At 35.4% G+C, this 20,911-nt stretch overlaps 1 protein-coding gene across 2 annotated transcripts in view; it reads left to right on the forward strand.

The window, feature by feature from the left end:
• The window catches only part of LOC5568820 (S-adenosylmethionine decarboxylase proenzyme), a 37,837-nt gene that overhangs the window by 9,840 nt on the left and 7,086 nt on the right, over positions 1 to 20,911 (forward strand). For both annotated transcript variants that reach the window (XM_021845642.1, XM_001658136.2), the window contains exon 2: positions 492 to 578. In XM_021845642.1, coding sequence (XP_021701334.1) covers positions 492 to 578 — 87 coding nt within the window. The remainder of the gene's footprint in view (positions 1 to 491; positions 579 to 20,911) is intronic.

Below are 20,911 nucleotides of genomic sequence, written 5' to 3' on the forward strand. Positions count from 1 at the left end.
TCGTTGATTTAAGGGTAATGGATATACAATTACTGCAGTTACAGTTGTGGATTGGATTTTTTAGATTTCCCAGGGCTTATGACGTCTTTGTGCTTGCCACGCGAGTTAATAACTGTGAAAGTGCTCAAAAGAACACTAGGCTGATAAGTAGGCTCTCTACCACTTGGGATGTTACGTCAGAAACTAGAAGAATAGTTTGTAAAAAAAATCAAACACGTCTATTAAATATAATATATTGTATTTGCTATCATAATTGTCAATTATTCTAACTATCTGAGAGCTCAAAGCGTGAAGATTTTGTCAGTAATTTCAAATACAAATATCACAAGCGATACCTACTGAAGCGTACATACATATTTCTAATTACAAATACTAAAAACCACCTGACAAATTTTGCCGCCCCTATCTTATCGACAAGTAAATTTACAACCTAGTGTCTTCGTACTGATTACTGACCAACAACCATTGTCGTTTTCTATCTTTTTCCATAGAGCCATGTGGGATGCACTGTTGAAAACAGTGCGATGCGAGATCATCAGTTTCACCAGGAACGAGCAAATCGATGCTTATGTGCTTAGGTAAGTTTCTGCCGTTTGTGTATAGAATTTATGGGATATCTCATGGTTCAGGCGCCATTAGCATCGAGTAAAGATTTTTATCAGTTTTTTTTTCAAAGCTACATAGTACCAAAACTAACTGTCGTTACTCATTACCATATGCCATTCACAATTTTATGATACGCATATGATGATATTATATTTCATATGCGCTTTATCTGCAGTCTTATCTCGGCTGATATTTGATCAACAACTGCAATTTTATATAAAATCTGTTGTCTGAATTTATATCAATTTATTGTTCACTTATATGCTTTTAATTCTATTCGGAATAGTTTATTCATTATAAAACAAATCTTTGAATAGTTCGACATTAAAAATGTCAACGTAAGAAATTTTTTTCGTGACAACGTAACTTTTTTAATTTTATTTTTTTAACTTACTTTGACAGGATGTGTACTACCTGAAAAACCTAGAATTATCAGAGAATTTTACCTGGAATTCTCAGAGAATTTCGATAACAAACAGGAACATTTCTTTGAGGCAGTAATTCATGGTTAAATATGTTCTTAACAAAAGAATTTTCACGTCGAAACCCCAAAAATTTCTATCAAAACGCTCCTGCGCTGTTCATGCGCGATTTTTAAAATTTTTCTAAATTCGAAAAACTGGACGATTGATATTGGGAAAGAAATCTGGAAGAAAAAAATTATAATTATAAACGTCAAAACAATCAATTGATCAACTTTAGGGCTGGTACCAGGTCTCTTTTTAGAGACTTGTTCTCTATTTTAACGCAAGTCTTTATTTTTGATGGTACGTCTCTGAGGTCTTTATTTTTTTGACCAAAATGATCTCTAAAGTCATATTTTCATATCTTGCTTGCAGTGATTTCTGATGCAAAATTATATAGGCTCCTGAGAAACCTTCAGGGACTGTTACAAGACTTTTCAACTAATTCTTTGAAAAAATCCATCTCCGATTTCTCGAAGAAAAACTTTAGAATCTTAGTGGTTTCTTCAGAGATTTCTCCAGAGATTCTTCCCTACATGAACTCCTGATGAAATTTAAAAGGTGAGCTAGCATCGGGCTGCAAATCTCTCAAATAAAGAAATCTATCGATCTATCCTAGCCTGAGTAAATCTTCGGAGTAACATTTGAAGCTTTGGGCAAATACATGAAAAATTTTTTAAGAAATTTCTTAAGAAAATAATTGAACAATTTGTAGTAATGTCCTACGATTTGTAAATTTTATTGTGAAATATTGTCACAAACATCTGTAAGTCATTTTTATTTATTTTTTCGCCCATTCTTCACTGAACGCTGGCCAAAAATGAATAGTGCATGATCTGTTCTCGCGCGAGTGCGCTGTAATCAAAAAACTTTAAGGGTTATGCATACTGATGTACTTAAAAGTTCCGTTCAGATGACAATGATGATCGGAGCTCTTACAAGCGATATAAAAATGTGTCTTCTTATCAAACACAATTCAGTATTTTTTTTGTTGAAAAAACAAACAAACTGAAGCTTTGATATTGTTCTAGTTTCAACATGCATTTAAAAAATCTGGAAGCTCGAATCAAATTATTTTGTCAATAACTTTTCATCTAGGTATCTGAAATTTGAGTATTTCTTGAATCTGGAATTATTTTGTAGCACTTAGAAAAATCCTGGAAATATAAGGGAATTTTATTTATGTAAACGAGTAGATACCTTGTTTGAATGGTTCGTCACTACATGTGTCGACATATGCCCTTATTTCTGTTTCATACAATTTTAAAATACACAAACTTTTCTGTTTTCGATATTACTAAAATTACCTTTGAGTAGTTCGATGTTATGGACTTTTTTTTAACTTCTTTTTTAACAAATATACAAAACTACTTTCGAGTAAGAGTCGTATTTTCCCTCCTTATCCATGGATCGTATCACCGATCAAAGGTGACTCCCAGATCTTTTTCCTCCCTCACTAACCGCACCTTTCCCGTGATGATTGTGGAGATGCAGGGGTATTCTCGGTCTCTAGAAGCAACGATCATTACACGATAACGTTCCTTTCCCTTCCCAACTGACTGGAAGGACTTGGCTGGCGCCGTTATTGATCAATAATATGAGAGCTGCTAAAATTTCACTTCGAGAATAAGCGGAAAATCCCATCGCTTATTCATTTGGATCGAAGTACAATTCTTACCAGTTCTGATCAATTACGGAGTAGCAACCATTGACATGTACAGTCAGTCTATGCTATTCTATGCTAATAACTTGAGTTTGGGAAGATATAGTCAACTTTCCCTATCTCGATATTCCGTGTCTAAGTTTCGTTTCATTATTCGGTGGTCCCTCGACCTTCGGTTACACTGACTTTGTGTTCTATAATTCGATATCTCCTTATCGATAGTCAATTCGAGTTATAGAGAATTGACATAAGTAGACATTTGAATACGATTGCATATGTTTAGGTAACATGAACTTTCAGATTATGAACTTCTAAATTGCAAACACCGCGTATCCCCAAAGAAATCATTGAAATGCAGAAAAACGAGTGAGATGAAGTTAACTGCATGACAAAAATTATTCAAAGCCCAGGGTGGCCACCGAACTGGGAAAAATCCACCGGGAAAAAGACGGGACAAACCGGGAATTTTAGATGGTCACCGGGAAAATCTTTTTAACAAACACTTTCAAGTTTCAAATTTACGAACCACCAAACATTAAATTTAAAAATTTGTTATGTTTGGATGATATTGTCATTAAGGGGCAATTTTTTCACCTTCGCTTAATTCGTAAACCACGTTCACCCGAATGATTAAACTAGGTTTAACATCTAAGCGTGGGTGAAGAAATCAGCCCTAAGTATCTGTAATTTAAGACATATATCACTTTTCTTATTGAAAAGCAATGTGTCGACAAATTTTTTTTGAATGTTTTTGAACTTTTTTTTCTAACTCATCTGTCTTGTAGTTTTGAATCAGATTTTCAAAACTTCTTGTAGAAGGTATTATTATTCAAGCTTTTAGTTAGTTACTTTACTCATAAGACATATTAGAAATGCCAATAGATCACCAGTCGATCAAGAATTTTTCTTTTTCATGTCTTTATTATAAAGATTTTTAGCCTTAGGTTGGTTCGTCTCTTATGACTAAGAATTGAACAAGTAAGGTAAGATACATTCTTCCATATGTGTGGCTTTGTTTCATCCTTGACTTAAACTTATTTGCATTTAGGAAATTTTCATTTTTACTAGAAAAAAAAAACAAAAGATTCGGATTTTTTTTATTAAGGTGTCACCAACAACTTAGGCACCTCGAGAATAAGTGACTTTGGAATCTGGGGTTCATGTCGGCCAAATTGTTTAAAAACCGGCAGTAGATGTAGTAAGAAGTTAGTAAAGCTGTTAGTCCCGAGGTGTAAAAATCTCCTTTATAAAGATAAAAAAGGAACGTGTTGTTGATAAATATGGGTTTAGTAGCATTAACACTTCAGTCGTCGCGCTGTTGTATTTTGTACAACAGTGGTGAAAAAACCTCGCTTATCGTACATAGCATCAGCGTGGTAGTTCTGACGGTGGCAAACCGCGCGACGACTGAAGGGTTAAAACAAAACCCTGGCGAAGTGAATTAAAAGTGCCAAGAATAGCATCCTCCTATTAGCACAATTGTTCGGTGTTTAAGAAGACTGGACCAAGTGCTTTTGATGGTTTTAGGAAAACGTAGTTCCAGCCTTTAAAAACAATATGTTTGCATTATTTGTTGTTATATTTGATGTTGGATGAAGCGTACAATAGCTAAATGATTTTTTAGTATATTAATTTCAAAAACCGACCAAAGGATCAATTGTTTGCGTTTGGGCCCCTTATTTAAAAACCAGAAAAATATTGAAAGTTATACCGGGAAAACCGAAAAAAAACGGGAATTTTAAAATGGAAATTTGGTGGCCACCCTGAAAGCCTAATTCAAGTCACATTACCTCATTCGTAATCATTACCACTTAGGTAAATGATGTCTACTCGTAAAGCTTGAAATATATGCCTGAACCGATTTGCAAGCTGATTTTTGTGTCGAATCTTGAATCCGAATTTTTCTCTTCGTGTGACGTTAGCGACTGCCTGGCAGTATTATGTATCAGGTGTTTTCATACGCTTGGTTCAAGGTCCTATAGTCGTATATATAGACACTCTAAGCAGTACGATTTATTCGATGACATCAGTTCAACAGGGGTTCCCTCAGCCCGGTGGTAATATGTGCAGCCAAAGAGCAAGACCCTGTTGAAGGATGGGATTGAATACCGACTCAGTGAAAACTCTCAGTGCTTATACTAGTGAAAGTGCTCAAGTACCACTAACATGAGTGAAAAGTAGATCACGTCGCAATAGGGATTAATACTATGAACAGCAGAAAGAGAGGACATGTCACCAGTTGTTATTCTTAAGCGACGTAAACAGGTGCACAATGCGTCAAACAGAAGAGATCATCTTTGTATCAAGCTTAGCATCTTTGTTTCTAGCTTATTAAGATAATCCACACATCCTCTGGTTGTGTCAAGCAATAAGATTGTGTTGGTTTGAATTGGTACAATACGCTGCACAGAAGCTACAGAAGCTACAAATTTGAGAGTGCAGCTACAAAGCAAAGCCATGCTAAAGGTGTCTGGGTTCAATTTCAGGTCAGCCCAGCATCTCTTCGTAATGGAAATTTTCTTGACTTCCCTGGACATAGAGTATCACCGTACCTGTCACACGATATACGAATACAAAAATGACAACTTTGGCAAATAAAGCTCTCAGTTAATAACTGTGGAAGTGCTCTTAGAACACTAAGCTGAGAAGCAGGCTCTGTTCCAGTGGGTCTAAGTAATGCCGACAAGAGAAGAATTCAGGTTTCTAGTTCAAACTTGACGCAGACGAAGTGTAGTCAATTGGAAGAAACATTTATAAATAAAGGATTTACCAGGCAACCAAAACCAATTCACTAACAATTTATAGCCCAATTACATCTATGTAATTTTCATTTCCGCATTTGAAATATTGATAAGGATATCAGTGTGAACCTATACACAATCAGAAACGAAATGATATTTTAAAACCAGACGTATGCCGCGGCAAAAATCAGCTGTTCTGTCTGTCTCCACCCAACGGCGTCCGTCGGCTTTCCGATTGGCGGCGTTCTCGGGGTAATTTTTCCGCTCCAACTAAAAATAAACATTTTCGCAAACCGTTATTGTGTATAGCTAAACACAAACATTGCCGGATCCAAAGCAAAAACACTTCTCCGCAACGATGACGGCAGAAGGATGACGAAGGCACGACATTTGTTATTATCTGAAAATAACCCCACCAGGCAAAGCCGAATCCGCTACCATGACTATATGGTTCAACAGCCCAAGCACGTTCGGTAATCTAAATATTATCAAATAAATATCGAATAATACTACCAAAATCTTGTTGATAACTTATTGTATCAAATTGATATTGATTTGATATTATACACTGAAGTTGGAATCAAACCCTAGATTGCCTTTTCGCATTTCTTTCCATATGAAAACAACAAATTGATTTCTTTTACTTATAGTTCCAACGGTTTATGGACAAAAGGTCGAAAGATAAAAGGTCGAAAGGACAAAAGGTCGAAAGGACAGAAGGTCGAAAATTATTTGCTTGATGGGAAATTCTTCCTTCTTTGAAAAAAGATTTTCGACCTTCTGTTCCCTCTTTTTTGTTCTTCGACATTTTGTCCTTTCGACCTTTTGTCTTTCGACCTTCTGTCCTTTTGACCTTTTGTCTTTCGACCTTTTGTCATAGATTCAGTTCCAATAAACATTATCATAAAATTTATTAGGATTTGTTATCAATATCATCAAATTATGTTAACATTTTGATTAATTCTATTATAAAACTTTGAAAACGATATCTGATGTTATGTTTGTGAACTCGATCAAAAAAATCATCAATTGAAGTTATCATCAAACACAATAACAAAATCAGTTTTAATTTTGCTTTAATTTTCTGCTCGGGAGTGCACCCCGTTTAACTTTGTGCAATAGTCTGTTAGATAATGTTTCGTTGACCCACGGATTTCCTAATCTCGGGAAGCACCGAATTCATTGTTGGAGTGTTTTTTTAAAGGATGATAATCACGTTGCTGAGCTTGCAAGAAAACCCTTTCTTTGAAAAATAGTACTTTTGACTTCATTCAGACCAGCTTATCAGGATTGCGCGGCTCGAGTTGATTGGAGTTCAAAAATGTTACATAATATTGATAACGTTGCTAAGCTGCTATTAACTGAGTTGATTGGCAAGCCGTGACGGGATGAAACAATACGCGAAGTGGAATGTAATATTGCTCCTAGTTGAGTCATTCTGTTCTGAAAACAGGTCAATGCCTAATTGGCACTATTAGCAATGATTGCATCTGGCTGGGTGCTTCGCGTTAACTCAATTCAACTAATGGATTTGCTTATGTAAAAACTGCACTCGCGATTCACGGACAAACAGCTGTTGCACTTTATCCTAGAAAAAATGGGCATAAATCCTATGATTTTACTTCTATATGTAATTTCTGATGTTTTATATGAATCTATGTAAAACAATAGAAATGACAAATTCATACAATCCCAATAACCGGTAACAAATAACACCAACGGTATACGCACAGCTATTCAGAAAATATCATACATAGGGTGGTGGGTTCTAATCCCACCAGACGACGATCTTCTCGGATTGGAAATTTTCTCGATTTCACATGGTATAAAGTATCACTGTGTTTGTCAGTTGTCAAAGAACGCACTCACTTTGGAAGTGCTTTAAGAACACCTAGCTTAAAATTTGGCTCTATTGAGGCTGAAAAGCACAAATAACCCCAAACTATAGCTACAAAGCTTAGCCATGTGTTTTCCAGTGATTGCGTAAATTACTTCACTACATAGGGTAAGGGATCTAATTTTCGACCCTGTGCTAATTTTCGACCCATTGATAGAACAAACGTTATTTAAACTACTATTTGAATTTTTGAAACATTTATATATTACTGGAATATGACTTTGCTGTTATACCTGCCATGATCCAATAGAAATTTCATTTATATAAGGAAGTTTCAATCCTGAATTGATTGATACTGATTTTCCGGTGTCTAATCAGCCCTTTTTTCTTCCATTGATGAAAAATCGTCACATATGAAAAAGGCTCAGATGAGTATAAAAACTGATCAAAGCGATGCCTAATCGATAAGTTTGATGAAATCAGATTAAATTCAAGCATATTGTATCAAATTATGTGTATCTACAAGCGAAAATATATTTAATTACGTGTTTGAAATTGTTCGAAAATTGAAACACCAGGTTTCAATTTTCGACCGGTCGAAAAAGCTTGCCATGATTTCAGCAGGTGATGTGTTTTAATTTTCGACCCTTCATCAAGAGTAAACATCGTTCATAATGGTGGCGCCTCTTTCGTGGAGTTGAATTTCTTGCTTCAACGGTTTTTAACCAAAACGGTGAGAAATAAACTGATCTTGCTTCAATTTCATCAAAATCATATAAATTAACATATTATAGCGCCCAGAAAAATACACACAAAAGCTCGATTATGGAATTCCGAAATTTCATAGATTCAATTCAAGATTGGCTAAGAAATACCTTCGCAGCAGTTCGTTATTCGTCTTATTTTTCTTTCTGGCGTTACGTCCCAACTGGGATAGATCCTGCTTCTCAGCTTAATGTTCTTGTGAGCACTTCCACAGTTATTAACTGAGAGCTTACTATGCTAATGACCATTTTTGCATGTGTATATCGTGTGGCAGGTACGAAGATACTCTACGCCCTGGAAAGTCGAGAAAATTTCCAGCCCGAAAAGATCCTCGACCGGTGGGATTCGAATCCACGACCCTCAGCTTGGTCTTGCTGAATGGCTATCTGGGCCCGTATATTCGTTATTCGTCCTGCACAGAAAAAAATCCGGTATTCGTGAACAGCAGACGTGAACTCGTCAACAAGCAAAAATACACCGTGAACTAGATCATGTTTATGTGTAAACATTTGTATTGGTGTATTGGTGTAACATTTGGTGAATTTTTGACAGTTCACGTTTTCCAGAACTCTTTTTTGAGCGTGTGGACCAACCGAAATGGAGGAGATGACAGAATTTGAAGTGTGGATATTCGGCAGTCAACGACGGGGATAGCTAGTGCAACGTGAGTCAATGTCGGAACGCGTTGAATGGTTTCCAGATTCTGCTGAAAGGCCCAACTATTTTAGAGACAACCATTCAGACCATTGAACCATTGATAGAGCATGATAAATAAAATCGCGATATTCTTAGAAAGAAGCGGAAGAATGAATCCAACATGAAGAAACAAGACCTCGCTGGAACAAAACGATTCAAGCAAAATTTGAAGTGAAAAAAAGGAAACAATGTACCAAAACAGCCCACCAAAAGCAGTCAAAATCCAGAGCCAAAAGAAGAAAGAGTTTTTTTACTTGAACTACTAAATAATGCAATGAAATAAATATTTTGAACAAAATGGTGTTACATATTTAAATGACAATATCCTATTGCTGTACTATATCCTATCGCAACAGTAGAAAGTAATGTAGTAAACCGTTTCAATGGCAGAAAAATCTATTAGTGTTCATGAATGTCGTTTTTCCTTGGTCGTACAGGTTGTACTTAAATAATAATATCGTAGTCCACAACTCATGCAACTCCACAAATAAATAAATGAATGACGAAACGTTTTACATTCAATATGTTTCGCAATAAACGAAAAAAAAATATAATTTATCATGTAAACCTCATCTTCAAAAGATGTGGATACATAACCAGTATTCATGGTATTCAGGAGCCTTCCTTAGTTTTATCAGATAATAACTGTGGAACTGCATACCATAAAGTATGTTACTGATATGGGAATCATGCACTGTCCCATTGGGATGTAATTCTAAGAAGAAGAAGAATCGAAGAAAAATTCAATAATAAATTGATGATTTTCGCACATATATTAATGTTCAAAACTTCTCACGTTCCCTTTACGCTCTCAAAAAAAAATCATTCCCTTCAGATAAGCACAAACTTGATATAAATTCAGTAATGTAGTGTTTTCCTCATACAATATACCGATTATATCGTTTCATTTTGGTACAGGTCGAAAATTAGCACATGAATGGGTCGAAAAATAAAACAGTGGGTCGAAAAATAGCACAAAAACATAAAGTCATTAATCCATAAAAATACAAAAAATACAATGAAATGTCATCTGATAGAAGTTATACATGAACAAATAATATGTTTTTTTATCCCATTGTCAAATTTGAACATAAGTTTATGCTTTTTTGCACGGTTTTTATGAGTTTTCCACTCATATGCTGGTTTCATGGGTCGAAATATAGTGCTTTTACCCTATATCATCATTTTTCCAAACTATACACAATTGTCTAGTTGAATTGAATAACGTTTTTCCCTAATTTTCCAATTAAGAGAGTCTAAGTATACATTTCCCAGAATCAATCAAAGCAAGACTATCGGTTACCACCCAGTCTTTGTCCAATTGTCTGTAAGCTCTGGCCAGGAGCTCCACGGATGCAGCTGGAGAGAGGTGTGAGTCAGAACGAACGAACGAAATTGCTTTACATTGTTTCGGAGCACAGGATGGGGAATCCCAAGTGCCGTACATATTCAGCTATTACATTTCAATACGTTTGGAAGGCAATATGCACTCATTTTACTCGAGTGACTGACCTTGAATCCAGTCTATGGTGCACAACGAATCCTTGTCCATCACTGGGGGCTGAGCAAATGTGAATCGATTTTTGTGTTTTTCACAATGGAGATACATATCCGAGTGCTTGGCACTTGTTTACCGAGGTGTTAATTGATGTACCAGGAGAAAACTGGATAGGTGCACTCGTATCCAGCATGTTCGGAATGAATACAGAGCTCATGCTGCCGAGATTGGCGACTTCGTTAGTTAGAATACTTACGAGAAAAGATCTTAAAACTGATAGTCTTTGTCTTTGTCCATAATGAAATATTTGTTAGAAGTTCGAAACATTAGAATGATAACGATTCACATATGTTCTGACTGGCTTTACTGCAAAAGTATAGTAAAGCAGTTAACTCCGAGCTTCTCAATAATGTCTTATAGAAATTTGAGTAAATACAAATCATACAGCAACAATTACCCACTATTTTAGGGTAATTCTCTAAAAAATAACAGTTTTAAATTTGCAATACGGCCTATGAAGTTTTTTTTTTTTAATTTCTTGATGGAATTGTCTAGTAACGTTGGTAGGCAAAACAACCTCAAGGTATTTGTCAAATTTTAAGCAAAACTTCCTTTCTTACATATCCCTGCCACTCACCAGTGTTTCATTTGAACGCGTTCAGTTTGCGTTGCAGTTCAAAATTTTGAACGAGGGATCAAATAGTCTTGAACATTGCTCAGTTCAAAAAATTGAACCCAAAAGAGCTGAAAAGTGAACGCGAAAGGCATGGCATGGCAGATTCAAAACATACTTCCAAAAAGAAAAAAATTACAAGAGATGTCAAGGAACATTTAAGGTTCCATTCATTGTGCGTGATATGAATTCAATGTAGTTTGGATTAGTGTCTTTGAGTTTTGTGCTTCACGATGCATTTTGAAGCGAACGAGCCATTCGCGAGCAGCGTCAGAATCTTGCACGAGGGTTCAATGTTTACTGCGTTCACGTGCAAAATTAGAACGCGTTCAGTTCACTTTTGGCTCGCGTTCAGTTTAAAATGCATCACTGCCACTCACCAGCAGCATTTTTATCATTATGCTAAATCTTTTTGTTAAAGGTAACACTATGAAGGATGTCTTCTCTTCCCTTTCTTGCACATTGAAACAGACTAAGGTCCGAATCGAATCAATCTCTCGGCTGCATAATGGGACAAGATCTCGGTTTAGAATTATATCAATGTTTCAATCTTTGATGCTCCGGAGATTCCTCTAGATGACCTTTTAAGAATCCCTTAACAGATTCAACAGCAATTTTACAGTGATTCCTTTAAATCTCTGAAGAGAGGCTTTAGAGAATTTCTCCAAAATTCTCTCCAGTAAATCCTTAAGCAGTCCAACGTTTAAGAGTAAAACACAATGCAACGGCATTACGGCAAGAACGGAAAAACGGTAAAACCGATTGGAATGACATGTCATTGTTTCGATCAATGTCGACTAAATCAGATTCAACCTGGACTTGACAAGTAGAGTCTAGATTAAAATGCGCTTGTCGTTGTACCGTGATATCATTCACATTGGGTTTAAGGCTTTATATCTCCAACAATGTCCACATGAATCGCTCTGAATATTCAACCAATGCTTCTAACGAATTCTGCAGTTGTTACTCCAGAAGATCTTCCAATGTTTCCTACGGATATTTCAGTAATAAAATTTATAATGATTAATTGTTAAGTAATTGGGTTTTGAAAAAAAAAATGTTTAAAAGTTTTTAAGAACTCTTCACGTTTTTCATTTTTTAGTACTTTTTAAAGCTTTTTGCGTTGGAAAAATTCTCCGCGTGAATCCATGAAAAAATTGCATCAGATTTACAGGGAGTCTTCCAGATTGTTTCCCCAAATTTCTCCAAATAATTATTCCAAGGATTGCTCTACACGATATTTCATGGATTTCTACAGCAATTCCTCCAGAATTTAATGATAAATTCGCTCAGGGATTCGAGATAATGAAGTTCCTCCAGGGATTATATCGCCTGCTTTTTAATTAGATTACTCCAATAGTCTTATCCAGAAATTTTTCGAGTATACTTTCCGTAGATTATCCATTTGAAGTGCTACAAATATTATTCCAGTATCTCTCCGAAGTTTTATAAAATTTACAAATATTTTTTTTAGAAAATCCTGTATGATATTTCCTAGGGCTCCGTTTGGTGAATTGTCCGAAAATATTTTCAGCAATTTATCTATAAAATCCTCCTAGACTTCATAAAGGACTGAGATGTTTATATGTTTCAGGGGTTCTCTCATGTACTGTCTATATTCGAATAGTACCGTAATCCGGGGGTAAATCGATCACTGTGGCTAATTAGATCAGGGTGGTACCAAAAAACATCTCCTTCCAAGGAAGGTTTCATTTGCAACACAGACATTCCACGTTTTCTAGTTTAGATGTCTAATGATGATTTTAAACTATTTCATTTTTATTAGGGTCAGTTTTGCATAGAAAAAATCACAGTTTTTGATGGTGTAAGCAATACAGCTGGAAATGTCTGTGCTAAACAATCCAGTGGTGCTATGCCTACATTCTAATTTTGAGTGTTAAAAATGTTGAGTAAGCTCATATCTGAACTACTGAACTTATTTTTGATACCATACAGCATAGAAAATATAGTTTTTTGCTCATAAAATCGTTTGATCTCGAATAATGTGCTTATTTCAAGGGAAATTGCCTACATTTAGGCGTATTAGGTAGATATTCAAAGTTAAATTTTGCAATAAACTGATCAAATACTCGAGTTATAAGAATTTTGACATCATTTTCACAATCAGGATACTCAAATTTAGTATATAGAGAAATTTTTAATTCTAAAATCTGCTCTGTGATATGGTGATCGATTTCACTCCAATGTGTCATTTTTTTATATTAAAACAATTTTTATGATTTGTTAAATATTATTCCATGAAAAAGCGATTTCATAAACTGATAAAAATAGATGGAGTACTGATTTTGTCGAATTTTATTTGACTATACTTGAATTCCGAAGGATAACACAACAAAAAGTTGTGAAATAGTGATCAATTTGCCCCCGGATTACGGTATCCAAATTTGCTAGTTTAGAAGAAAACTAAAATTGACCAAACCGGCCTCAAGTTCCACGGAGGTTCCATAATTAACTAAAAAATACTCAGTCCCAAAGCTGGTCCGATTGTCCAATTTAGTTCTAACATGATGTCCGTAATCGAAACTATAAAAACCAGTTAAGATGGAGTCAGATTTATACTAAAGTGGACTCTGCACATCTCGATGTTCTATATCTCGATATCTTTCCCTATCTCGATGATTTCGTCGGTCCCTTCATTCTGCATACAATATCTCTCTCCATATCTCGATATCTCCATACCGTGCTGAATCAAAATTCGGACGGGACCAATATCCGGACATTCTGGTGAAATTCAATTATTTCCATGACATATATCCTTCCAAAATATATGAATATTCTTCCTGTGATTAATGTAAACTAGTGTTGACCATTGTAACGTAAATTGACATCAAGTTAGCCTTCTAAAACATCGGTGAAGACAAAAATAAAAGTCAGTTTTACTCGGACGCGAACGATTAATATTAAAATTAACGAAAACCGAAGGAATTCTACTCACTGCGCCATTCAAATTCGACAATTCATCACGCGCTAATAATTTGTGATACATATTCTCTAGTGATTTGTTTGTTTTTTTTCTTCGCATTTCAGTAGTTGTGAAGAAATTACTGAAAATAAACGTAATTTAGTGGTAGAAGAAGATTGTCAAAATCCTTATACAAGTGGTTGTGAATCAAATTGTCCAAGGTTTACAAGAAATATTACATAATAATGGTTCGAAAACCTGGAAAAAGTGGTCGAAAGTTATATCGCTGTGATTTTCAACAATATAAACTGAAAATGAGTGTAAATTATGTGTAAATATTATGAGGAATAATGTAATAATGTGAATTATGTGTTAAAGGATCATCCAACAGAGAACAAATATTATGTTTACAAATCTATCAATCTGTGTATTGTGATGTGAAAGTATGTTTAATACTTTTTAAGTTTTCTGTGAAAAACAGCTGTGTTTATTTGAATGATCGGAATTCGATGCATCGACGTCCGGATTTTGATTCATATGTCCGGATTTGTGGATACGACCTGGTGCAGAATTAACTTAATTTTTACGGTATTTTCAATAAATTCATTGTACATTTTGTGAAAATTATCAAGTTTTAACCCAATAGTTATCGTTTCAAAGTAATATATAATAAAATAACGATTACCCAATTGTATACAAGCATTTAAACATGCGTATCAGCTTAGGAGCTCTCGATCTATCCCCTATCTCTATGGTCCTTCCGATATCGAGATGTGGAGAGTCGACTGTAATAAGTTGAGTAAAAGTTTATTGAAAAGAAAGTTGGGGTTATTTTTCCCCGACTTGACCGGAATAACTCTGAACCGGTGAACATTTGCAAAAAATCCAATGATGATTGAAAAATTAAACATCCGGACGATTTCATTCGAGCTAAAACAAAGGAAATCTGTCAGAGATTGTCGAAACGAGAACGTTTTTTTTCGTTTGCTGGGCGGATATTGGTTAAAGATTCTTCTCATATCTGGCCCTTTTGTTGTTCTGTTCTAAGGCACATTATTGAAACTTTAGAATCTTTATTTATAGCTATTTTATTTTGAAGATTTTTCACGTTGTTTTTCTGATTATTTTAAACTTACTTGATATCTTAAATGATTCAAAACGTTCCATTTTCAAAAATATGCTAAATTTTATGAGGATCAATTATGTACAAGAAATATCAAAGTATGTACAATAGAAGTACAAAAAAAGGACAGACTTCTCCAGATTCTCAAACAGGGTTTTAAAAGAAAGTTGTCTTCTCACAGAATCTTACAAAAAAATATGTTAGAAGAGAATGATTTTGTAAAATCCTGGACAACATTCTCACAGGGTTCAGGGCAGCGTTTTCAAAATAATCCTGTGCTGGATTCAGACGTAATCATGACCCAAGTAGCTCAAGTTAATTCGTCCTGCGTGCAAATATAGTGCTATCATAGAGCCGAAATGCTCTACATTAGCCTATAATAGCACTATAGGCCCAGATGGCCGCAGCGGTAAACGCGCAGCTATTCAGCATGACCATGCTGAGGGTCGTGGGTTCGAGTCCCGCTGGTCGAGGATCTTTTCGTAATGGAAATTTTCTGGATTCCCAGGGCATAGAGTATCTTCGTACCTGCCGCACGATATACACATGCAAAAATGGTCAATCGGCAAAGAAAGCTCTCAGTTAATAACTGTGGAAGTGCTCATAACAACACTAATCTGAGAAGCAGGCTTTGTCTCAGTTGGGAGGTAACGACAGAAAGAAGAAAGAAGAAGAAGAAGCACTATAAGACAAAAGAAGTGAATTAGCAGGCTAGTACTTGGGAAGCGCAATTATTATAGAAACTTCGGCAAGAGCAAATATCTATTTTAAATTTAATCACAAGAAATTTTTATAATTTTCACACGATACAACAAGATTGGGGAAGTCTGCTCTATGCTCTCCGAAATCGGCAAGATTAGTCATTCGAAAGAACCCTCGACCGGCGAGATTCGAACTCACGACGCTTAGTCTCATTGTACCTGCCACACGATGTAGGAATGCAAAAATGGCAACTTTGGCAAAGAAAGCTCTCAGTTAATAACTGTGGATGTGCTCATTGAACACTAAGCTGAGATGTAGGTTCTGACCCAGTGAGTTATGCCAAGTAGAAGAAGAAGAAGAACCCTTAGCACAGAAGATTTTCGCATCATCCTGCACATCATATTCAGCAATGATCAATAATTTGTAATGATTGAAGATTGATTGAAAGGTTGCAAAAAATTGAATATAATTTGCGATAACGCTGAGGACACCATTTCATATCGAAAAAGGAAGCCTCAAACCTAATCTCAGTCTAATAAAACTTTGCCTTGAATGAGGCCAATCCAAAATCTGGACTTGTCTGCTGGAGTTCATTGCACGAAATCGGAAAACATTCGTGTAGACTCATTGCAATCCCCGGCGTCACCAAACTTTGGGGCCACGTTGACCTTTGAAATTTCGCAACAAGTAGCTAGGTTATGGCAAGATAAGCGCCTCTCAAATTTGCCACATTGTTGTTATGTCTCGATCCACGAAATATTCGAGATGGAATTCTGACCAGATAAGCCTGCTCGACTTGTCGACCGCGTGGCGCGGCTTTACTCAGATCTCTACAACCGTGTAGATAAGCCACTCTATTAAAACACGAAACACGACGATTGCTCATTGACGGCGGTGGTGGTGACCAACAAGGGTTCGCGAGGCGTAACAACTGGAGCATCCTTGACATGAGGAGCTGATAACCTTTTATTGGAAACCGAACACAGTCCAAGCACGTGTGCTTTTGGTTGCCGTCAGGATTCTGACCTGGACCCGTACGAGTATGGGTGTTGATAACCTTACCGGTGGGTTAGAACGGGATTTGCCCGAAAATTTCTAGAAGGCTAGCTAGACAGTCATAAATAGAATGGATTTCTTTGATAGGGATAAAGTCTAATCAATGTTCTTACTTTTCTTGTTAGGCACAGACTTAGTGAAGTGACCTTACTCCAAAAATGTTTCTAATGAAATCATATTCTAGTAACTATTCTATTGTACTTTACAGATTCGGTTTGTCTCAAGTACGTCGAAAATCAATGAAGCTCTGGAGCTATCATGAGAAAAAGATAGTTAAATTTGACAGTACTCTCTCTTACATACATTTCAGTCAACAGTGAGCCTAACAGCTTGAGGAACATGCTGCAGTGAATCACTAGTGCCGGGAACAGGATATGTCTCCCTAGTGATACCAAATTCTAGAAAAAGCTTGTTTTGTTTCTTGCAAATCCATTAGCTAGCCACTTGGTTGTCGGATAATTTGGTTCGCCGATTGCTAAAAGCCTAGCTGCAGGATGATTTAATTATTTACCGTGTCCTCCATCCAAACTGTAAGGGCACAAAAGAGAAGCAAAATTAGCCATTTCCAGTTAACCCCGGTGCGCTAGCTGTCATAAAGCTCAAATCCGGATAATGTATCTAAGAAGATAAAAGTAAGTTGAAATGTATAAGGGCAGATCACGAGTATAACAGGGATAAATAATTAATTATTGATGGTATACGATATGAGCATTATACCTATATGTACTTACATCAAGGTCAAAATTGCATTGGTTGTTCATTGCCAGAATGGTGGCGCCAGCAGTATTATCCATTTTTGTTTCGTTACTGATTCTAGTTTGCAATCAATCATACCGATATGCGGGCTTAGCTGAAATGATCGATTTCTCTCCCTTCCAATTATTGGGATACAAATAAAAACGGAAACGGAAGTTTTTCATGTGCTATGCAATAATAATTTATTGTATCTGGCAGCAGAACCGCTAAAAACGGCTTGGGCCAAGACTCGATGAAAACACTAAAAAATAGAAATTTTGATCCTAGGCTAATGTGGAATTCAGAACCAACAGCTTTATTCGACTTACGAAGGAGGTCAACACTATAGGTATAACTATAAGTAATTATGTTAGGATTCAAAAATTCTTCTACAAAACAAATCATAGTATCTTCCTATTGAAACTAAATGCAGTAAAAATAAGTAACTCCACGACAGCTTGGTCTTTCCCATTTCATTTTCTGCTATCAAGGAAAACAGAGTCAATAAATGAGTCTCGCAAAGATTGAAACTAAAGCTACATATCGGACTGTCAAATCGTCTATCTGTCGAGCAGACGAGCAGACCATCAAAACAGATAGGGGCTATTTTTGAAGACGTTGAAGAAAAACAGCTCAATTAAGTTTTTGAAGAATGCAATAATTTAAAATTGTGGTTAAAAAAATGAGTGATAAAATAATGAGACCAGTACCGTAAAGTGCCGCAAATCAGAGCACCGCCAAGGCTCTAATTTTAAACACTTTAGAGAATTTGTATGAAATTAAAAATACATTGGAAGACAATGGAAATCATACGGATCTAGTGTATTGACCTAAAAATGATTGGAAATAAGGCAAACAATTCGAAGATTCCATAATATTTTCAGCATTTTTATCGAATTTTCCTTAAGGTGAACATGAATCGAAGCCAAACCTCAAATTTTCAAGAGCATAGATCTGAAGAACCAAACATCCGTTTAAGCTGAAAACTTAATCGATTGATCACTAGCTGGTGGTGACCAATCGATTAAGTATTCAGCTCAAACGAGTGATCCGTTCTCCAGATTTGTGCTCTTGAAAATTTGAAGTTTGGCTTCGATTCATCTTCACTTTAACCCTCTAATACCCAACCCCGCCTTTAGACGGGGTACACTTTGGAATTTTGTGTATTTTTTCGGAGCTCGGAAATCAAAATGATTTTATTTTTGGCTAAAACCTTGACTCATAACACGCATATAAGAAAAGTTTTATGACTTTTGAAAGTTTTTTGTATTTTTGAAAATTGTTTGAAAAATTGTATTCTTATATAACCTACAAATACCCGGGGTTCATTTGAAGTGTGATATAAAAAAATCGTACCTTTTATATTTTTCTACGATCAACCTATCACAAAAGAAGAGCTTGGTGGTATTCAAATAATTTTAAACCTGTTTTTTTTTCCGATAAATACACGGAAAATAAAAATATTTCCAGAAAAATATTAAAAATTTAATATTTTGAAAACTAGCATAAAATTTTTTTCAGTAACTAGAAGAGGCTTCAAGAAAAAATGAAAAAGAGTAGGGATGTTCAAAAAAAAAAATTATAAAAATCAAAAACCGAAATCCATAGATTTGCGAATAAAAATAAATCATTGCCCAAAACGTGTTTAAAACGATTTTAGATAACTAAAAATGATATTTAAATCGAAAATAAAAATTTGGGTATTAGATGGTTAACTGCTCCACATTTTCCTAAATTATCACATTAGGTATCAAAATTAACAAGTGTCAGAATTTTCTTAAAATTTATTAAAATTTGAAAAAAATCGCAGAATGAAGCAATGCGTTAAATAAGGGCACTTTGCGCTGACATCTTTTGCTCCAGCACTACATTATTTAAAACATTTCTTGCCTTTCCAAACATTGAAAAAAGTCGTGACGAGGAGGGGTTAAACTACTACACAAGCGGCTTGCAGGGTGGCCACCGAACCGGGAAAAACGGGAAAAGCGGGAAAAAGACGGAAATTTGAATCCACCAGGAAAAAGACGAGAAAAACCGGGAATTTGAGAAGATCACCGGGAAAATCGTTTTGAACGAACATCTTCAAGCTGTAGTGGGAGATCCCCCAGTGTCGGACAGCAGCCAATACCGGACAAAGCAAAAACATTGAGAAATCATGGTCCAATCAAGATGGTGTATTAGTAGAAAAGAAAGCTATTATGTAGACTAATGATCCTTGAAATATGCATGCCTTTTTAAAAAAGTAGAAAAGTTTGAAAATCTTTAAAAAATTGACGTATCCACTTAACTTTGAGCCTATTTAGTAAATATTTTGAATATGAAAAAATACTTTGGATCCCGCAAGCATGATCGAACATAATCCTAATTTGATAGTATGAATGTATTTTGTACCATAATTGAACTAAATATGGACAAATTACAATTTTGGTTAAGCACCTCCTGTCCCTCAGTTTCGGACAGCTTGATTTGTTATATGATATCTTTGTAATTATTGCATCAGTGTCTCAGAATACTTTCATTTTTCATGGGTTCCGTCGATCATGGTATCAAATATGCAATAAAATTAAGAATAATGAACATTCAGAACAACATCGTAAAATGTGCTATTTTTCATCATATATGAAAGAGGTTTTTGATAGGCATCTTGCAAACTAAGAAAAACTCAAATTATTCTTGTAAATGTAGCAAATGCATTGAATTGGTAATTATAAACTATTCCTATAGTGTACACATTCGATGATGTTCAAATTTACAGAATTCGAGGCATTTCCAGATCTTGTCCGGTACTGGGTGCCACCTTTCGAGATCGATCAATTTGATACTAAAACTCATCATCAAAATGCAATATCAAAATTCATATTTATATTTTCAAATTTATTTTTGTACACTATAAAAATGGTAATATTTATCATAAATGGGTAACACGAGCCCATAAAATCAATATTTTTCGAATTATGAATTTAGTGGCTTAAGTGTCCGGTACTGGGGGATCTCCCCCTAATCTGCAAACCAACCTCCAAAATAAGTTATAGAATGTAGTTATGTTTAATGACATTTCCATGAGACAGCAGCAATTTTGAACAAGTATCTTTCAAACACCAATGAATTAATTTCTACTATGGTACACCATATTTCTTAAAAATGTTTCACTATTTTCTTGGCAATGTTTCGAAATATTTTTTGTGGATTTTTGTTCTCGAACTACCAGGGCTAAAACTTTTTCAACTTTTCTCTAACTTGTTTTACTAGACGTTTTAAACCAAGGTTTAATTACTTATTGTGGATTGGCTTAGCTCTCTTCTGTAATTGCTGAATACCACAACTAATCTTGAAAACAAGTCTCTATTTATGAAAGCTTTTAATATGTCACTAGTTATCTAATCGACGAAGTTTTAAATATTGGCTTATTTACGATCTTAATAACGATCA

Source organism: Aedes aegypti, chromosome 2 (genome assembly GCF_002204515.2).
Source record: "Aedes aegypti strain LVP_AGWG chromosome 2, AaegL5.0 Primary Assembly, whole genome shotgun sequence".
Lineage (NCBI taxonomy): Eukaryota > Metazoa > Arthropoda > Insecta > Diptera > Culicidae > Aedes > Aedes aegypti.